Here is a 21,765-nt window from a genome sequence, read left to right on the forward strand (position 1 = left end):
GTAGCCATAATTTAACATATCAGGTGTGTATTGTGAAAAAGTTTCAATTATCTTAAGTGTATTTGTTTTTATCTCACTTGAAGCAGCTTGACATGACTTCCATTGCATGAAGACTCAAAAAAAACCCCTGTGTGGAAAAATAATGGTATGCTGAAAAATGTACGTGGTTGTTATTAGGCAGTTATAGAACGAAGCACAAGCACTCTCATTAAGCTTCAACAACTCTCCATAACTGCTTGAACCAAGAGTCATAAAAAGGTAAGAAAGGGTTTTTAATTCCTTTTAGTATGCCACACTAAATTTACTCTACCAGATGCTGATCTATTGATAGTAGGCACATCTACACGTGTGCTTTAATGCTCAATAACCTATTCTGCTGCACATTAAAGTGGTGCATAAAAACCCATGTTAATATGCTAATGCGCAGTAAAATAGGTTACTGCACAGTAAGCATCACCTAAAAAGTATGCACTTATACTACTACACATTAGATCAGGCTAATGGCAATTTATTTAGTACCTCATATTGGAGCTACTACATTTAATGCGCATTAGGAAAAGCACATTAATGCATATGTAACTGCACCCACGAAGAACTAAATTAATTCTTAACTGAAATCATATTAAGATGTCATCAACTTGTATGCAAAATTATCTTTAATTTCCAAGGGGGTTCCATACACTGAACAATGGCAGGCCATTGTTTTTCTTTTTATTATTCAAATCTTCCTTCTCTAAGAAATACATCTCAAGGATAAAGGAAATTATCCTTTTTATAAAAATAATCATATCCAGCTACTTCCAGAATTTTCAGTCTTAACTCAAAACTAGGGCAAGTTGATAAAAACATGTGTCCTAAGGTTCTAAATTAATAACCAGAAGCCCAAATAAAGAACCTGATTTTCAAAAGTACTGAATACAAAGTCAATAGGACTTAAAGAATCATAAAATCTGGCTGGAAAGGACCTACACCAGTAGAGGTGCATCAATACATGAGTCTGATATTGGATCAGCACCGATATAAAGAAAATGTTCTGTATCGGAAATTGGCCCAATGCAGCCATAATTTGTCCAATAAATGCCTGTGCATGTGCGCAGCCACATCGCAGCACATAGGCAGTGAGGAGTAGCACCGGTAGCATGGAGTGCTGCATGCAGCTGGTAAGTCTGGTGTGGTGGAAGGGGGAGGGGGAAGGACCATGGGGGGGGCAGGTCAAGGTCCCCGTGGTGATGGAAGGTGTGGGGCAGGGGCAGGGACAGGGGCTGCCCACCCAGGGCTGGGGCGGGTGTGAGATGGAAGCTTGGCTCATCCGGGAGGACACAGTGGGGAAGCATGTGCCCCAAGGCAGGTCAGGGCGATCTGGGGCCGGGCTCTTCCCAGCTGGGCAGATCCAGGGGCACATGCCCCCCCATGCCTTCCCAGATGAGCGGCGGGAGCAGCAGCAGGAATAGCCAGATGAGCACTGGATGAGCCGCGCACAGAGACGGGAGCCACCCACCCGTCCCTTCCCACACCCCCTTGACAAGCCACGCCTCTGTCCCGCGCCCACCCCAGCCCCAGGCTGCAGCTGCAGCCCACCCACACAATGCAGATCCAGGGGACACCCCCCTCGCCCCCTCGATGAGCCGCTTGTGGGTCTGTCCCACACCCCTCCCCACCCCGGCTGGTCGCCTGCTCCAGCTAGAACCCCATTCCCTCCCTTACTGCAGGAACCTTGATCTGCCCCCTCCCTCCAACCCCCCATCCCCTCCACCCACTGCTGTCCCCTTCCACCACACAGACTTACCAACTGGATGCAGCTCTTCAAGCTGAAGAGCTGCATATCGGAAATCAGATTGGTATCAGCCGATAATGCCTCCATAAAAATCAACTATTGGGATCAGCCCCAGAAATCTCTATCAGTGCACCCCTAACACCTACACCTGAAAACTTCAACTGATAGACTTTCCCCAAACTCCTTAGGTAATGTGTTCCAAGATTTATCCAGTTTAACTTAATACCTCCCCTACTGCAATTTAAGGCTATTGTTTCTTTGTCCCACCACTTGTCGACCCAGAACATTTTGTTGTTTACTGTTTTTTTAATAACTATTTTGGTATTTGAAGACTGTTATCATATCCTCCTTTTTTCTCTCAATTAAATAATCCTTATTCTGCCAGCCCTTTTTCATAGATGCTAGCAATCTGGAAATCAGACCAGTCTCTTAAGTTACTGAATATGGACTTGAGAGTTTAATTTTGAAGAACTATATTTTGGAAATGCCCACTGAATTCTGCATGTTATTATTGCTTTGTTCCTCGTGGCTTGGTGACTTCTCTGGGTGATATTAAAAACCTTGCTATTGAGAGAGGAAATAAAATGTACATATGCTCTACTACAGAGAAGTTGAAATACCTACTTGATATCTCTCAAAATTTCTTTATCGATTGTTTTGCGACAACAAATAAATCCACTCTTCACCTTCACTCTGTAGCAGATGTTGTGAAAGGTCACAGTGGTTCCTCCACTGACTGATGGGTCTTGAGAAGATTGTTTTCTGTTAGGGATGCCATTTATACTTGAGTCTGACATCATGATACTGATGTGTGTCTGATTTTCTGTCATTTTGTAAGGGTTCCACCTCTGTAAACATAAAAGTTAATTAAATTGGTATACATGGTCACAGAGCAGAGGCATCCTTTTAGCAAATTTACTGCATAAATACTCTCCAACAACCTGGATTACTCAGAAAGCACCTTGCTCAACACTTTCCTTTCATTAAGAGCCCTTCCGCAGTTTTCTACTTGTCCTTTAAACAGAAACTTATAAAATAAGAAAATCCATATATAGAGAACACACTATATTTTAAAAAATTACACTAAAAAAACATTAGGATGTAAAATCAGGCAGTTAATAGTAAAGAAATGGCCAAATGAAGGTTTTTATGTAATCTGAATCCAGCCACTCTGTACATATGCCATACAAAATAATTTTCTGTTATATATGCTATTTTTTCCAGAGAACTACAGCTTCATTTAATACACAGGTTTAATCATTCTTACCAAATGAACACCTATTCAATATTTCATTGTATCCTCATCGTTAAATGTGTGACCCCAGGGAGTATTTATTGAGCACATTCAAATCCTTCACTGACTACAGAATTATTGTTCTCATTTGACTTTTTGCACAGAGCTCATCATAGGATATTAGTGCATTACAAACATTAATGAATTTGTCTTCACAGAATCCCTTTGAGTGAGAATTACTTTTACTTTACATATTGGGAACTGAATCACGGAGATTAAAGCCCAAATTGTTAAAAAGAGTTCATTAAGTTTGAGTAGCCAATGTGGGAAGCGTGCAGATTTAAATTTCCAGCATCTTTCAACCTTTTCTCTGTAATAGTGAAAGCTAGAAACAGTGTTTTTAATGATGACTGAGTATTTCATGTAGTCACATCACTTCAGGACCTGGGAGTTTAGGAAAATATACCAACATTGAATTTACGTTAACATCAAGAGATGCCATTATTGAAAATTGCTTTTGCTTAGTAGTTAAATCCTTTTCCCCACTGAATTAATTTGATGCTTGGTATAAAATGGCATTCATCCAGGTCAGAAATGAATGAAATAATAGACACATGTTAAATATAAGTATATAATGCAAATTTAAATATTCACTTTTGCTAAGAAGCTGGCCCAGTAAGTCTACTTACAATATATTCTAGTTTTCCTTCTTTAATCAAGTGTTTAGCATAAACTCAACCCAGCCCTGTTGTTGCAAAGGTTCCTGATTAATTGTACAAAGTGCAAAGAGGATTTGTTCAAGGAAGCGAGACAGAACTTGCCACAAGTTACGCATAAATGAAGTAGGTCTATGATTAAGACTTCTCCCATGAGAAATATAATAATTAGAAGGGAATAATTATTGCTTCCAGAGGCCAGAATCTCCAGCTTACAGCAGCACAAGTGGTTAACTTGGTACCCAGGGTAAGCACAAGACACCAAATGGCAGCCCAAATTTTACTTGACTGTAGCCACCATCAAGGAATCATTCCACAGCTGAGAATAGCACACACACAATGTCTTCCTAGTCTCCTGATATACTCCTGGAATATTCCTTACCATGTCCTGCAGTAGCACAGGGTTAACCCCTGGTCCTCAGGCAGGTCTGGCCTGCGGAGCCATGTCATCCAGTCCAGGGGGCCCCCACAGGTCTGAAAATTTGGCAGCCATGGACCAGTGGCAGAGTTAATTGCAGCTCCTCAGATACCAAATCTCCAAACTCGTGGAGAGCCCGGCGGGTGAATAGTGTGGCCCTGCACATTAGATTGGGTGCCAGGGGGCCCAGTCTGGGCACGTGGGGGCTGATTTGGTGCCAGTATGAAGCAAGATCTGGGCAGTAGGGGAGCGATTTGGTGCTGGTGTGAGGCAGGATCCAGAGGATGACCCTGTTCAGGATATGGCCCATGGGGTGAAAGGCTGAGTACCACTAGGATAGCAAAATGTCTTTCTGCCATTGCAGTCTCACAGACAGGGTAGTACACAAGGCCTGGTTCTGTCAGAGTTGCTTTAAAGCATAAAGGAGTCATAATGCAACACAGAGTCTGCCCCCAGATTTGTTCTGCTCTTGTTTCATTATGGACATCTGTGGCATCCTCCCTTTAAGGCTGAAATTACAAAGTGTATGCTTACTGTAACCCTTCTGCAATCAAAGAACACATTCAAAGTAGTAAACCTAAATTTAGAACATTCCCTCCATCATGTTCCACATCTATCTACTCTATTCTTATAAGGAAGTAGGGACATGTTCAGGGTTCAAAATACAGGGTGGCTTTGGGGAGGGAGGGGGCTGAGCCCTCCCCTAAGAGATGAGAGCTCCCCAAAAGCCCCCCCCCCCCCAAGAGATGAGAGCCCCTGGCCTGCCCCACACCTTTCTAAGCAGCTCAGGCGGTGGCAGTCTTGACAGCAGCAACAGCTCCTTCCAGGTTCCAGCTGCCACCACTGCAGACCCCTCAAAGAGTCCACATTTAATTTGTACCCTGGATGTGTCCTTTGTGCCAAGTGAAGACAGAGCCTTATTTTTTTTAATCAGTGGATTCCCATAGATAGCTTATTCTTGGGCTGTTAACAATTCATGTTAAATGTAACTTCCTCTGAATTCCACAAAAAACATTTGTTGCTGCTTTCCAGGGAAACCAATGAAGCAAAGTGTATTGTGTGTGTATGAACTCTCAAAACTACTGTTTAAAGCAATGGCCTGCCTGTGGATGATGATAAACCCAGGGGGGTTGCCTATTAGAGATAAGCCACACATTTGTACTGCTGAAGTTTTGATAGCACACTGGGTGCTTTGTAATTTTTATTGAAAAGAGACAGAAAATTCAACTTGCTTTAATTTTTACCCAAAGAGCTCTGGGTAAATAATTATTTCTCTTGAGTCATATTTTGAAGATGAAGACATACTGTCCATGTCTCTAGTGTTCTTGAGACAACAAAAAAGATTTTAAAAAACTGAAGGTATTTTTGTTTATCATACAGTGTTTTGAAACTTCATATGGTTACAAAGCACTGCTCATCAGGAAAAGAAAAAACATGGAAAACAACTGGAAAATGCTTTTAAAACCAGTGCACTCAGGTTACATCTCCTACCCTTACGAGACAACTAACTCAGCTCCCACCATTCAGGAATTCTTCTATGTAAAAGTAACCCCCAACTGTCCTGTTCAGGTTGGATTTTCTCCCCTCCTAGTATGGCAAGTCACATGAAATAGAGCCCAAGTCAAATCTGTCTTTTCAATATAAAATTGACTTTTCTACACCTATTTTACCCTAACTGGCATCACGAAATCTTACAGGTGTTATATTTAAACAATACTGGCATGAGGACACTAGCAGGTAGATGTGTTTTAGCGAGATTATTCCAGTATTCAGGCAAAATTACTCCTTAAAAAAAATCAAAGAAAACAAATTATGAACCATTTCCAGGAACTGAGAAACCAATGCCCCAGTAAAACAAACAAACATGCAACAAAAATTCCTCTCCAGTAGAGTAAAAAAGGACACACATTCTTTAGTGAACAATGCATATGCTTTAAAATCACACGAACATCTACATTTGTGCTTGACACACAACTGTTGCCCCAAAAGACATCTTTAACTTTATGACTACCATTGCATTTAGAAATAAAGGTATGGGTAAAATTTCACGCATGTAAGAGGGCCTTTACACACTAAAAATGTGGCACCAAATAGAGCTTGGGAGTATCTCCCAGAAAGTTATAGTTGCCTAGGACACTAAGCATATCCTGTGATATTTTACAATTTTAGTCCCCAGCTAATAGTCTCTTTCATTCATTTTTCAGATTCAACCAGAACCAATTTCTGAATAAAATGTATTCAAAACAGAATCATGACAGAATAATCTCTCTAATTTTTAATTTAATTTAGCATAGAGTAAATTAAATTGTGTGTGAATTCACAAAGTATGAAGTGAAATATGCAAGTCTGAACAACCTGAAGACTGTTGCGTTTATGCACACAACAGGCACAATGTGATAGCAGAAAAACACCTTCCCTCACTCCTTCCAGTTCCAGGGAAGCCTTCACTAGGCATATGAGCAGCTCATTTTCCAGGGCCATTTAGACACTGATCTCTCTGCAAAGACAGCCAGCAAAGCTGGAGTCAGTCCCATTTAAAAAGATGCTTTGGTAAAGAGAGATCCACTAGGAACTAGAATGAAAAAATGTATATGATCCACTGAATAAATATCAGTGTTTATGGTATGCTAATGTGCTGAGTAGTCTCTTAGTTGCTGAATTATGGGTAGAAGGCTATAACACAGCAATCCAAATTACTTTTGACCAGCCTACTTGGGATCTGAGTGCAAAATCCACACAAGCAGATCTGATTCTGTATTTTGTATGACAGTACACTGTTATGTTTGATCTTTAGGGCTTCAGAATTCTGCACTCTTATTAGAAAAAAGACTGTATGCATGACACATTTTTTACTTAAGAAAGCACACATAGCTATAGGAAAACAAGATGGATTCTAGCTGAGCTCAAACATCATCAAGAGTTTTATTAACTAGTCCAGTCTAATAACTTGTTTGTTGATTCTGAGGCAAAAAAAAACACAACAGCTTGATTTTTTTTTTTAGAGGCCAGCCTGAATGTGCAGGACTTGCAGTTAGAAAATGATATTTTCCAGTCAGAAACTGGAAAAATTCAATCTGGATTCACTGAGAGAGAGTACACGAAGGTTGTTGCAAAGCTGTTCCTGTTAAGTCACTTTTCAGAGTAAACCCACACAAACTTTAAATACAGGCTGAAATTATGCTATTGGGTTAGATATTTATATTCTCTCCACACTAAATCCTATGGGATGTTATAAATTTGGTGAAATATTTTTGGGGTTTTTGATAAAAAAGAGAGAGGAAATTGTTGTAAATAAAATCTTCTTCGTGTTTGAATTTAATGCTCAAAATATAACTTTGTTATTACAGGCACTATATCTTGCAATTTAAAATGTGTTATCCATATTTCTTAGACAAGTCTCATAATAATCCTGGATTACAGCAGTTTCTTATGGGACACATTTGTTCATCTCTAATATTGTACTAGAAAGGATGAGACAGTACCAGCAGTAAAATAATTTGTACATATGGTGGGTGGGCTTTTAATTTCCATTTATTTTAAGGACTTCTTTCTATCAGTGTGGTAGATATGCAGTAACAGATGACCTATTTATTACTTTACTCAGTAATGGAGAGATTTTAATGAATAATATTTCATATAGACGGCTATGCATTCAGGCATTTGCTTTGAGAAAATAGCAGCGCTTAGAAACAGGCTTTATGGCTGTTAATAATTTCCTAAGAGTAGAAGGTTAGCATCAGATTATTTTAGGTCTGTTTAAATAGTTCTTTCTTGGATAAATCTCCCATAAAGCAAAGAAACAGGAAAGAAAAACCTAAATCAAAATTGAAATATGTATTCACAATAAAATTCCAGAAAGAAATTTCAGGGATTCACAAAAAAGTCTCTATAGCTATTTTTCCTCCTCAAAACTACAATAATATAAGGTGCAACATCATAATTTAAAAAACATGAAAAATTACAAGTGGATAATCAAAACTCAATAGGAACATTTTTGGATCAAGAGACAGTTTAATGTAAGTAGTATCTCTATCGTGTATCCTAGAGAAAATTAAAAGCAAAAACAGTCTGCCTTCGAAGTAAACAAAAATATCTGTTGAGGACATTTACATTAAGCAGCTATTTTTATTTATGTGGTGTACTCTTGTGAGAATCAGAGGTATTAATGTAAGGGCAGCCTTATGGATGTTTAATTCACTTTAGACTCAGTGGAAGTTTTGTGTGTGAAGTGCTGACTGCATGATAGATAATTCTGCATGTTTTCTACCACACTGTAAAATTGAACTTTTAGTCCTCTGCTTCTTTCATTACATTGTTATATACTACATAATCAAATTTATTCGTTACAGACATCCACAAATGAAATTGTTATTGTCAAGGTTCTCAATTGGATCCTTTCTAAATGGAAGCTAAGTGGTTAAAATCTTGCTCAAAATATTAATTTTTCAGGTTGGGAAACAACATTAACTTTTTCTGGAAACATGTCATCTTCTAACTGAGAAATAAAAACTTCCCCTTTCTACTCATTACTGGCATGATTGGAATAACATTTTCAAACCCCAAAGAGGAAAATATTCTACATATGTAAGAATGGAGACTAGAGGCAGGGAGTGTTGTAGTTGTAACAATCCAGGAAATGTATAAGGCAAGGGCTTTTGGGGGATTTTTTTAATGTTATTTTTTATTGCAATAACTGTACAGTTGGGAGAGAAGTTGAACAGGCTTTCAGGCACAAAGTGCCCTTTTCCAGATCTCCACATGTTTCCTGGGGCATCATGCTAACAGCATGCTCCTTTCAAGCACTCTGTACCCTAAAGACTGTCTAACTTCTCTCCCAACTATACAGTTGCTCTAATAAAAGATACCACAAAAAGTATTGCCTCTCAAGAATGGAGGCAATTTCCCCATGCATTCTGTTCTAACTACTAAAGTGTAAAGTTCTGCTCACTTCTTGTACACAGTAGTGTAGATCTGGAACCATTTAACTGGAATCAGTAAAGGTGCATTGATTTAAAATTCACATGAGTAACAAGTGGTAGTAGCAGAACTCAGATTTTTCAGTAATCTAATTTTTCCCCACTTGCCTTAAGATACTTTATATTACCAAAGAGATTATGTACATTTTTTTTTGTTTGGTTGTTTTTTCTGTTTAGCTTTCCTCCAGGAAGCTACTGGCACCAAACTGCATTTTTTGCCTCTCAACCAAGTATATCAGGTGCTAAAATTTAAGTGAGAATATAACATTTTAGAGCCCAAAACAACTCTCATTGGTATTTTTTTTCTGAAGGAAGCTGATGAAGATCTTTAAAAAGGATCCTACTTTTCACTATATTGAAACCTGCCAGGGCTGATTAGACAAACAATTACTTCTTGCATTTACAGTGAGTACAAAGTTTAACTAGTACAATCTATCAAATGACATCTGCAGTTAAAATACATTATAGCTGTACGTTTTAGATTTTATATAAGTAGAAATACATAAACCTTATAACTATAAATGCACTTTTATATAATGATTTTTTACATAATTAGACATGTGCCTATATCTACATGTATTCAGGCAATCTGGTATACAGCATGTGTGGCTGCATATACAGAAACAATCTCTTCATAAAAGTTTGGGGGAAATTAAAATCTATTGAGTAAATAAGGCGGAGGGGATTCAGAGTGTTAAAGAGTAAGGTTTGTAACCAAGCTTCAGAGAAAAAGGGTATTCCATCTGAAATGAGCTTGGATCAATAGGGTTTTGTGTTTATGTTACATGTGGTGTGCTTGCATGCACATGCACGTGTGCACACACACACACACACACACACATTTACGTAATGTAGTAGTTTCCCATTAGATATTCTAACTGTTGAGCTCTATTATCATGTCTTAAATGCATTTTCTCCCTCAATTGGTAAAACACATTGTTAATGAATTTCTTTAGCAAACTTCCTTTCCAAAGGGACTTTGCAAAATTAAAAAATGCCTGTTAACATCAGGGGATTCATAGCAAATCACAAAAAGATCATTTTTTTCTTGCTGCTTTAGAAATAATTCATTTCTGGGTGACAGACTAGTAATTTCAGTATTGTTTTTCTCACTTCACTTCCTCCCTTTAAAGGGAAGGAAGCAAGTAACTAAATTAGACAGTTTGATGGAACTGTGGAGTTTGTTTTTTTTAATTTGGCGGAAATTCCCATCTTTACTGACTTACCCGGAGATCTTGGTCAGAGGCAGAAGTGAAGTGCAGGGAAGACAGAAGACTGCTGGAAGCAAAGCAGAAGCTAGAGGAAGAGTTGTGAGAGAGCAGTATATGCAGCAGTAGTCCCAACCTCCTGTGCAGCCAGCCTACAGGAAAGTGCAGTGACCGTGGTGTCTCACAATGCTTTCTGCACTTCAAAAACTAATCCACAGGGAGCTTAGGCGTTAGCCCTTCCTTTCCTTGTCAGTCCTCACAGGACAGAGGTATATAAAGCTCCTCGGTTTGTTTCCCAGCTGTGTGTGTCACAGATAAACTCAAATATATCACCAGCAGGAGTTCTGCGAAAAAAAAAAGCATGCCTCTGCACCCTTGTGCCCAACCCCCATGAGAGCAATGTCATACACCTATCTTTAATGAGCTGATGAATCAATGGATCCTTAACTCAAATTTGTTCCTTTCCCCTTGGCCCAAAATAGTTCAAACATGCCTTGTTAGGAAAAAAGGTTGATGCCCATATAGAATGGGATATAGCCTGGAAGATTATCAGCTACTGATTTGCTTTACCTAAAGGCAGCTGTGTTTCATAAAAGGGTGCTTGAGAAGTATATTATAAAATTTCTGTTCATTTAATTCAGGGAAGGTCACCCAGGGCTTGGGGTGGACATGTACAAAATAAGTACACAATTATGTCTGAGCAGATAAAATCTTTGTCCTATTAAAGTCAATGACCAACTTCCTTAGGGTTTCACTGAGGACAGGGCTTTGCCCATTATGTGTACTAAATATTACCAGGTGTTGAATTAAAAAAACTGGCATGGCATTGTCTCTCTCCAGCATTTCACCACAACGTGTTGTTTAAAGTAAGCATAGAGTTTCACCTAATGATTCTTGCCATGGAGGGAACTGTTCTTTCATTTTGACATAAATGAATTTTGTCTATAAATTGTTTTAGCTTAGACACATGGGCAGCCTATATATGTGCTTGTTGGCATTCTAATTAGAATGTGTCAGAGCAGAATTGATTAATCCAGTCTAATTAGACTTGTGTTCTAATTAGAACACCCCAGCATCATTGCAGCATCACATGTATTAAGCCCCTGCACATTTTAAAATGGCTGCAGAGAGCTTTGTCTAAACCTTGTCGAATGAGATTTAGAAAAAGCGTCCATGGCCATTTTTAAATGTGCGGGGACTTAATACATGTGACAGCTCTTCAGGAGCCACTCTAATTAAAACGCCCCACCCCTACCCCCAAGGACATGTATAGGCAGCCAATTGGACTGAGTGTTTTTTTTTCCAAACTATTTACTGTAGCAAAGGGCAAAAATTTCTGTTTGTATGAAGTGTCATAATTCTCACCCAATCTTGCCTCTAGCAGACTTCAGCAAGCTTATAAGGAAAGGCAGCCTGCTGCATATCTTTTTTTCCCCCTCTTTTAAGTTGTATCAAAAAATTAGTCATCATTTCTACTCTTGATTTGTCCCTGCTTCAACTTTTGTATCCTCTTCATAAATTACCTGGTACTGATAAAAACAAGAGCTCCATGGGTGCAGAGGTGTCAATGCTGAACATAGTTTAACTGTAACTGCAGACCAAAATCAAGGCATGTTCACATTGTTCAGCAGCCTTTCAGTAACCATGTTTAAAACTGGCTTGGGAATTGCTCTGACACAATTCTGAAATAATGCCAGATGTGATTTGAACTGGTCTCCATTTGCAATTAAAACACTTTCAAGCACAGCTACAGCGGTTAATGGCTGCTCTTGCCAAGTTTGCCATCTGGTAAAATAGGTTTTAATTGGGTCAAAATGGATCAAAATAGGAAAACTTTTCCAAAGCTCTGCACTCCTGTCCACATCTGGACTGTATCTTCAGGGGTCCTGGGATTCTGTGTTATGTCATCTATCCATCCTTTGAATTTGGTAAGGGAGCACAAGCTAGAGCTGTCACAGGGTTGTTCTAACTACAGCTAACTCTAAAAGCCACTATACTGAAGAGAATCAATGGAGAATGTGCTCTGGCCTCATCTTTTCAAAATGCCACACACAAGAATGCCCCCTGCATTAGATTCATAGATTGTAACTTATAGATTCATAGATTGCAAGGCTGAAAGGGACCTTGCAAGATCATTGGGTCCAGCCCCCCCCCGCACTAGGCAGGAAAGACAACTGGGGTCAGGTGACCCCAACAAGGTGACCATCCAGTCTCCTCTTGAAGATTTCCAGGGTAGGTGATTGCACCGCCTCTGAAGACAGTTTATTCCACAGTCTGGGCACCCTGACTGTGAAGAAGTTCCTCCTAGCTTTAAGCCTGAAACAGTCTTCCAGGAGTTTGTGGCCATTACTTTTGGTTTTCCCCAAGGGTGCCCTTGTGAACAGTTGTTCACCGAGCCCTTGATGTAATCCCCTGATGTAGCGGTAAGCCGCTACCAAGTCCCCTGTCAATTATGTCTGTAGCAGAGGAACACCCAGTGGCAGGGGAGTGTGGGTGCTAGAAGAAGCAATCTCCACGGTCCCCCCACAGCTGACCGGAAGTGCTGCACAATAGGCCGCAGGGTGACCCCCTCCCGCAGTTGACGCAATTGGCTGTGGGTGGACACCCCCCCCCACCCCCTCCCCCCATTGCTGACTGACCGCTGTGGGGGGAAAGTGCTCCCCCTGACTCAGGAGGCACCAGTCACCCATGGGAACACCTAACTGCCTCTGAAGTCCCCTCTGTGCTGCAGAAGAAAGATAACAGGGGACTTAAACCTAATTGAGCTGGAGGTCTGGTCTCTGGTAAGCAGTTTTGCTTAAGGACAGCTGCAAACCTAACTGTGAGTTCCTGACTGATTCTTTTTTTTCATATTAAACCACCTTTTCCTCTTTACCGTGGTGGATATATGATTCAGGAAGTACACTCCTTAAAACTAGCATGTAAATTTACTATGCTGCTTCAAAGAAGAGTAAAGAAACCTTATAAGTGATTAGATTGGGACTGCGAAGAAGATAGGTGGAGGATATCTTGTTTCCTCTAAAGTGCGTGGTTGTGCATGCGTGTGTGTGTCTGTTTCTTGCAATCAGATTAGCTGGTTTACGCACCTATATTTTCAGTGCGTGCAAGGAGACTCACTATTATGAAGTTATTTATCTGAATTTTATTATTAAGGTCTTTGACCAGATGAATAAACCATTTATTTATTTATTGCTCAAAGTCACTGTAGTTGGAAGTATGACACAAAATATAAACCAGGGAATTCTTTTCCCCACCTAAAAGAATGTATTGCATTGTAAAACAAGAAAACCCTGATTCAACTATTTCAGTGTCTAATAAGATTTTAACATACATTTCCTTAAGAGGCATTTTCAATAGTAAGTAAACTTCTTGATTAGAATAGAGTGATTAGAATAGTAAGTAAACATATTGCATTAGCTGTACAGGAGAATTTGGTGACATATGTACCTGACTTTTCCAGGTAAATAAACATCTCAGACCCATGAGTACATTTTCCGACATGCACTGCTTTCCTACACTGTTCTAATCTTAATTAATCAAATCAAAATGATTAACATTAAGTAGCATTAAGCAAAATTAATTTATCAATTGAACAGGAACTCAGCTGGCCAGACATGTGTGAGAAAGCTCCTTTCCACCTATTCATCACTCTGGAAACATGCCTTCATCCCTGTCCAGGAAGCCCACCAAATGCCTGTGTTGGGCCATAACTAATGACCTGCATTGCTGCAAATCTTAAACTAAGAGGAGGAGCAATCTTCAGTGAACAAGAGCTGTAGAAGGGATAACCTATGTATGAGCAGTTCCCTCTCTGTGAGGATGAGGGGAAAAAAGACAGAGGTGGGAAACTACAGTTTCTCTTGTCTCCTCTCACAGGGGCATGCACTAAAATTAAAGAACATCAGCCCCAAGCAAGACTCTGTCCGGGTTGTTCCTCCCATCACTATTTATACTTTGTTTGACTGCGTGTGGTGGGAGAGTGGTTAAGCAATCTTGCTACAGCTTCTGCTCTGAACTCATGTCAAAGGCTGTCCCCAGTGACATGGCTGTAAGTGGGTGCCCAGGCACTCAATCTGGGGGGTCAAAGGTAGCTGGATGTAGTTCTGGCCACATCACTCTCCTGTGTGCTGTTGACCAAGAAAATAGTGTGCTTAAACCACACAAGTTCACTGGCCCATTAGGCTCAGAGGAACCCTCCTGTCAGTGCACATTTGTCTCTACCCTTAGAAATGGCAGTAGTTAAAGTGGGGTCACCTGAAGCAGAAAACAATATTCTGGTTTATATTAAGGTCTGAACCCATGAGTGAGTAGTGTTTGACTTGCATTCACAGGACTTTCAGCAGTTTTTTTTTAACCAGGGTTTTCTCTCACACCAAACAATATTTGGGTTCTAGGAGAAACATATTCATATATTTTATTAAAACTCACATAAACCTAGACAGCTGGAAAAGAATCTATGTTCTTTTTCAGCACATCCTGTCACTACAAAGAGAACTTCAGTTAACTCAATCTGGTACAAAGAAGGATCACAGATCTCAGATACCCTTTTCTGTGAAACATCCTTTCACTTGCATGTGATAGGATGAGTGCTGTTCAGCTCAGAATAGCTACTGCAAAAATGGCAATCCCTAAGTAATGTCCTAAAGCAGAGGATCCCAAACTTTTTCTTATTGTGTACCTGCTTCCAGATTTACCAGCTACCCATGTACCTCTACCAGCACACATTTTATATTTTAACTCCTTGAATGCCAATTGTTATTACAATAAAATGAAATATACCATTACACAATTTCTCCTGTGTACCCCACGCAGATATCTTGAGTAGCCCAGGGGTATGCATACCACAGTTTGGGAACCGCTGTTCTAAGGCATCTGTTCAGCTTACAGAAAAAAGGATGCTTTTTCAAAATGACCACCTTGCAAACACAGCCTGGGACCTGATGGTCAAGTGGCCTCTTCCCATCTTGTGTATCATCACCATTGATAAAGCTCTGGAGGCAAAATATGCTGTGTGACTATATTCCTGGAAAGCAAGATCTTTTTTGCTGTTTCCTCAGCTAAATGTGGATGACATATATTCATAAAGCCATAAAAATGTACTCAGAAAACCTATAATCATATAATAAAAACAGACAATACATGTTAAGTAACCAGTTACATAAAGAGTTGGACCTTTCTGACTGGGTTTCTGGTTGTAACTGTGTTGATCTAAGGACATAAGCAGACAAAGTTCTGTGGGTAAATGTGATCTCTTTTATTAGACCAACTAAAGTCTAATAAAAGACATCACATTTACCCAAAGAACCTTGTTTACCTTTCTGACTAGCATTTTATGACTGGATGTCAGCTGTACTACCTAGCTCCTTTCCTTCTGAGGCACTACATAGTCAAGTAACTGATCTTTGGTCCATTCCTGTTCACATTACATAGACCTTTGACTGAAGTCTTACACGTGCCAGGTGCATACAGGATAGCTCCTTTATCAGCCCCTAGACAGCATTTCACAACAGGTTTTCATCAGCCGGCCTGTGCTGTTAATATTAACTCTTATGAAAGGTCATTGTCTCAGATATCTATAACTTTGGAAAGAATCCATGCACACATGACATAGGAATCTACATTTAACTTTTCCAGGTCAGCATCAACATTGTGAACACCAACAGTGATGCATACTATTACTGAATTTACATTTAAAAAGAAAAAGCATCCCATTTTGTTTTTACTTACGTGCTGTGCATTGGCAGGAGGCAAGGGTTATCAAAAAAAATAATTTGGTAGAAAGGGAAATTGGACCTCACAGAGAGAACTAGTGTGAAGCAGGACTAAGCATCTGTGATGGTGAACTTTGGAGAGAAGTCTTGGGCCCGATTCTGATCCCACTTCCATGTTGTAAGTCAGGAATAACTCCACTGAAGTCAATAGAGACTGTGATCAGATGGGGTCTATTTTAGCCTCAGATCCAAATCCTGCATAAATTAATTTCTGCTGTACTAGGAGTTACTGTATCCTGGTGATGAGCAAAAATAAGCTTAGCGCTTGCAACTTTTTTCCATATGCCCCGAATGAACTAGCTAGGTTTAGTCAGTATTGCACATTGTTACATTAGTGGGCTTATTTTGTTCTGCTTATAAGTTCCCAAGCTGTCCCAGCTCTCACTGTGATGAAACACCACATTATGACCAGGGTCCTGAGTTATATAACTAGGGTATGGGCAAATGTACATTTGGAGCCATCTCAACAGAGGAATTTTTCCAAAAGGGAGCTACTAATCTAGCATGCCCAGTAGCTGTTCTTTTCTAACAGTTAGGCATGCATACACAGGGGGCCATACAAACGTAGCAAAACGGATCCAAAATTAACCCTGGATGAAGCAGGGTTTTGTATGATTATTCTTGCCTTGTCCACATGCAGCTGTTAGAAAATAATAACTGGTGTGAGATTCAGAGTGAGAGCCCCTCTCACCTCCTCTTTTGAAACTGCTCCAAATGTTCATCTGTCCAGACCTTGGGGTGCAGGGAATGGACCCTACTGTGCTATAGAGAGCTGATAGGGATCAGGTGAATACCATTGTTTTTCTTATGCAGTGTTCCGTGGCTTTGACATATGAGGTCATTTTAAAAGTCCACAAAAAGCTTTCCTGTGAGTGAACATATGACCCTTAGGAAGGCAAAATCACACTGGATACCTACAAGTGGACCAAAAGAAGTAGTGCCGAGTTCCCTCAACTCCCACTGATTTCAGGGGAAATGGAAGGCACCAAGTGAGCCCATAATCAGATGCTTCATCAGGAAGTCATGTACCAGATGTGCATTTACATCATCCCTCAAACAGTCACCCTCCCTATCTCCTGCCATTGCTCAGTACAAGTGGAGGTTAAGGTGAAACAGGGTCATGAAATTACACTTCCATTTCTAAAGCAGTATGACTATAACAACTCAACCCCAAAAAGCAAAACCACTCTGACAGGATTCAGTCAAGTTACAGACCTTTGAAGGCAGGTCTGATAATTACAAATAACAAGACGTCTAAAGAAAGTACCTCAGGAGAGGGCTGGGGATATGTTTTTGGAAAGAAGTTTTTTATGCCACATTTTGGTGAGCAGAGAGCACCATTCATTGAAACTCAGAGCAAGCTGGGTAGTTACTGATAAATGAATAATGACCTTGTAGGGATGCTATGGGGATGGGACAGCATCTGTTATCTCACATTTTCATTGCTGACCCATTCCAGTTTAGGACAAAAGATTCTCTGTTAACTAAATGATATGCCCTCTTGTGGTTGAAGCAGGTATAAAGGTAATGCATTTGATTGACTGGGGGCATTTCATCAAACACTTTTTGCAAGAGACATGTGAGAAGCAAGGTTTTTATGATCTCTCTTATTGGACCAAATGCATAGTTGGGAGAGATGTTAGACAAGCTTTGGGGCACAAAAGCGCCTTTTCTTCAGTTACCAGACCTGAAGAAGGGTACTTTGTGCCAGAAAGCTTCTCTAACGTCTCTCCAAACTACAAAGTTGGTCCAGGAAAAGATATCACAAAAAAAATCCTTTGCTTCTCTTATTTCCTGGACCATCACAGCTACAGCACCACTCCAACCCTACCACACTTCAGGGGAAATAGGAAGTCCTGAATTCAAAATTTGTTTTCAGCACAGATGTTGTAGTTTAAAACTATGTTCTTTACTGTTCCTACATTTTAATAGAGATGTTAAAGGAATGCAGTTAATCTGTTTAGGTCACAAGACTGACTTGCCACTAGACAGAAAAATAATATGTGACACTCCAGAAGGATGAATGTACCTGACTTCAATAGATAGTAGGTTCACATTAAATACCTAAATTAAGCTAGGGCTTTGTTGTACATTTATACTTTAAGCTTCTCAAACGTTGACTGGTATTAGTATTAGCTCAATTTGCAAGCACATACATTCAGGCTAAAAACCTTCTGACTGTCCCTGGCCTGCACAGCTGTGACTTGCCACTAGAAGGCTGGCAAGCCAAGACAGGCTATGCCTCCTCTAGGTGGGGGTGGGTCAGAGAGATGGATTGGTAGGGGTGAGAACATGAGGCTGGAAGGAAGAGAGTAATCACGGGAACTTGGTAGTGAAATCTCATTTGGCATCATTATTTGACCATCTTGTTACACATGTTTGTGCTTGTTTATTGCGCTTTGCAAGATTTTTCATTGTACTTGTGCATTCAAGCAACGGGCATTGCAGCAAGTGCTGCACAGTCTGCAGCTTTGTCCCATAGTCACAGGTTGCTGAAACAGTGGCATAGCCCTACATCTTCATTAGTTTCTTGGAACGCCCAACTCCAGTATGTAGGCAGCCAGTATTGAGACATCACCAGCCTTGCCAATATGTAGGCTGCAGTATTGAGACATCACCAGCCTTGCCATGGTTCATCAACCCTTGGTGGCAAGAACACAGCCACTGGAATGTCCATTCTTTCACTGTCATGTATTTTTTTTCAGCGTCTCGTTCCATAGTCCCTCCTAGTTTTGTCTCCTTGGGTGTGGCATCGAGAGGTTGGAAGCTGATAAAGAAGCTCCTGCATGACTTCAGTCGTGTGTGCTGCAGGATAGTATGCATACGAAGGGTGTGTCACATTTTCAGTTTGTCTCAATCATTCTATCCTGCTGGCCACTGCTCTTCCGATGTCAGGTGGAGCAATGCTAGCATGCGTGTACACACTGTTTAGGCCTGTAGGCTCACCTGTGCATACATATCATTTTTACCACTGTAATGGCTGTGGACCCTTTTTTGGGAAACTAGGTCTGCCCACACTAGGGTGTGAGCACATCCAGTATCCACAATGACTCTCACTGGGCTTCCTGCCACTTTGGCCATACTGTATATTTTTCCTTGGTGGCTTTGACTATTGTCTTTCCTAGGCTACAGTCCATCATCTCAATCTGCAAGCAATCCTGGGTGGTGGGCTTGCCCCCCTTCTGTTCAGCCATAGGTTCAGTGGACAAAGAATATGGATGGGGGCTGGCGAAACAGTCCCTGGCTATGTGTCCCATTCTCCTGCAGTGGAAGCATATTACCCCCTGTGGTGGAGACTTCCTCAGTTTTTTGTTTTCATGCTCAGTCCGCGTGTCTGATTCCCTGAGATTAGCAGCTCCCTTTATTTTAAAGGCCTTATCTTCTGGTGGGTTTCCTTGGGCACTGTCAAAATCTTCAGGGGGCATAAGGCGTTGGCTGAGGTCTTTGGATGATGGCACTTAACCCATTATTTTTTGTTTTCCTCTAAATCACAAATGAATTGTTCAAGCAGAATGCTGTAACGTATGTCTTCCTTTGGTGTGGTTGCAGGTTTCAACCTTTTTCCATGACGTCGGCAAGATTCTACAGTAGGGTCCTTGGTGACTACTTGTCTTCCTTCCTCTTTTTCATTCTAAACAGTTGTTGGTATCTTTCAGGGGTACTATCCAACTGTCATGCCTCGAGTAGGTGCTGGGAGTATAACTCCACCCCCAAGGTCAGGGGTCCCCAACTCACCTGCCATGACTTGTTGGCATATGTAAAGAAGGAGAGGGTTCAGTGGTGTTCTCCTCCCCTACAGACCCAAAGACAGAGTACTCACAGGTGCGCTGCGGTGTTTCTCAGGGCTCTGCCTCCCCTACACCCCATCCATCAACCGCTCAGGTATTCAGATCTTCATCCCGATGAGATGTCGGCCCCTTGACTGTGGGGTCCGGTGTTGGCTTTGATAATCTGGCCCACTGCTGGGATGTTGATAAGCCCGGAGCTTCAGTCCCTGGCCTCAGGGGCCTGAGTTACAGGTATCTGATGTCTTCCCCGAGAGGGACACCGCTTGAATGCTTTCATGTTGAGGGGCTGGGAACTGCCCATCCCCAGCCCGGTGCCAGACACTGCTCCTGCTCCTCTGCCACAGGGCAGTGCCTCTAGTGCTGCCACAGCCAGCACCTGGAGCCTCCACCTGGCTGGCACGCTCCCACCTGGCTTCCCTCCCCCTGCCAGCTTCTGGCGGGGTTTCTAAATTCCCTGTGGCAGCGGCTCCAGCTGCCACAATCAGCTGGCCGCCACCCCGAGCAGGAAGCAGCCACTCCACCCCAGCCCATTCAGGAGGTGAGTTTCCCGGGGCATGGGTGGCTCTCCTTTCTTCTTTGGGAATGCCAGGGTTTGCCCCTGACATTTCCAAAGCCTGTGGGGGTTTCTCACTGTTACACCAACCTATATAAGATTTAATTCTTCACTTTCATAGATTCATAGATGTTAGGGTCGGAAGGGACCTCAATAGATTATCAAGTCCGACCCCCTGCATAGGCAGGAAAGAGTGCTGGGTCTAGATGACCCCAGCTAGATGCATATCCAAACTCCTCTTGAAGACCCCCAGGGTAGGGGAGAGCACCACCTCCCTTGGGAGCCCATTCCAGACCTTGGCCACTCTAACTGTGAAGAAGTTCTTCCTAATGTCCAGTCTAAATCTGCTCTCTGCTAGCTTGTGGCCATTTTTTCTTGTAACCCCCGGGTGCGCCTTGGTGAATAAAACCTCACCAATTCCCTTCTGTGCCCCCATGATGAACTTATAGGCAGCCACAAGGTCGCTTCTCAACGTTCTCTTGCGGAGGCTATAAAGGTCCAGGTTCTCTAGTCTTTCCTCGTAGGGCTTGGCCTGCAAGCCCTTAACCATACGAGTGGCCCTTCTCTGGACCCTCTCCAGGTTATCCACATCTCTCTTGAAGTGCGATGCCCACAATTGCACACAGTACTCCAACTGCGGTCTGACCAGCGCCTGACAGAGGGGAAGTATCACCTCCTTGGATCTATTCGTCATGCATCTGCTGATGCACGATAAAGTGCCATTAGCTTTTCTGATGGCTTCGTCACACTGCCAACTCATGTTCATCTTGGAGTCTGCTAGGACTCCAAGATCCCTTTCCGCTTCTGTGCCACCAAGCAGGTCATTTCCTAGGCAGTAGGTATGCTGGACATTTTTCCTCCCTAGGTGCAGCACTTTGCATTTCTCCTTGTTGAATTGCATTCTGTTGTTTTCTGCCCATTTGTCCAACCTGTCCAGGTCTGCTTGTAGCTGTTCCCTGCCCTCCGGCGTGTCCACTTCTCCCCACAGTTTTGTGTCATCCGCAAACTTGGACAGAGTACACTTCACTCCCTCGTCCAAGTCGCTGATGAAGACATTGAAGAGTATCGGTCCAAGGACCGAGCCCTGTGGGACCCCACTGCCCACACCCTTCCAGGTCGAAACCGACCCATCCACTATGACTCTCTGGGTGCGACCCTCTAGCCAATTTGCCACCCACCGGACTGTGTAGTCGTCCAAGTCACAGCCTCTTAACTTGTTCACCAGTATGGGGTGGGATACCATATCGAAGGCCTTCCTGAAGTCTAAGTATATGACATCCACCCCTACTCCTGCGTCCAGGAGTTTTGTAACCTGGTCATAAAAAGA

General features: G+C 41.6%; 1 protein-coding gene across 1 annotated transcript in view; it reads right to left on the bottom strand.

Moving 5' to 3' along the window:
- Positions 1-10,619, bottom strand: part of LOC102563182 (broad substrate specificity ATP-binding cassette transporter ABCG2) — a 49,558-nt gene extending 38,939 nt beyond the window's left edge. The window contains exons 1-2 of the mRNA XM_014600455.3: positions 10,345-10,619; positions 2,399-2,622 (exon numbers count right to left, since the gene is read on the bottom strand). Of these exons, the coding sequence (XP_014455941.1) occupies positions 2,399-2,604 (206 nt within the window). The 5' untranslated portion in view covers positions 2,605-2,622; positions 10,345-10,619. The remainder of the gene's footprint in view (positions 1-2,398; positions 2,623-10,344) is intronic.
- Positions 10,620-21,765: the final 11,146 nt, after the last annotated feature.

Source organism: Alligator mississippiensis, chromosome 2 (assembly GCF_030867095.1).
Source record: "Alligator mississippiensis isolate rAllMis1 chromosome 2, rAllMis1, whole genome shotgun sequence".
In the NCBI taxonomy this organism is placed as follows: Eukaryota; Metazoa; Chordata; order Crocodylia; family Alligatoridae; genus Alligator; species Alligator mississippiensis.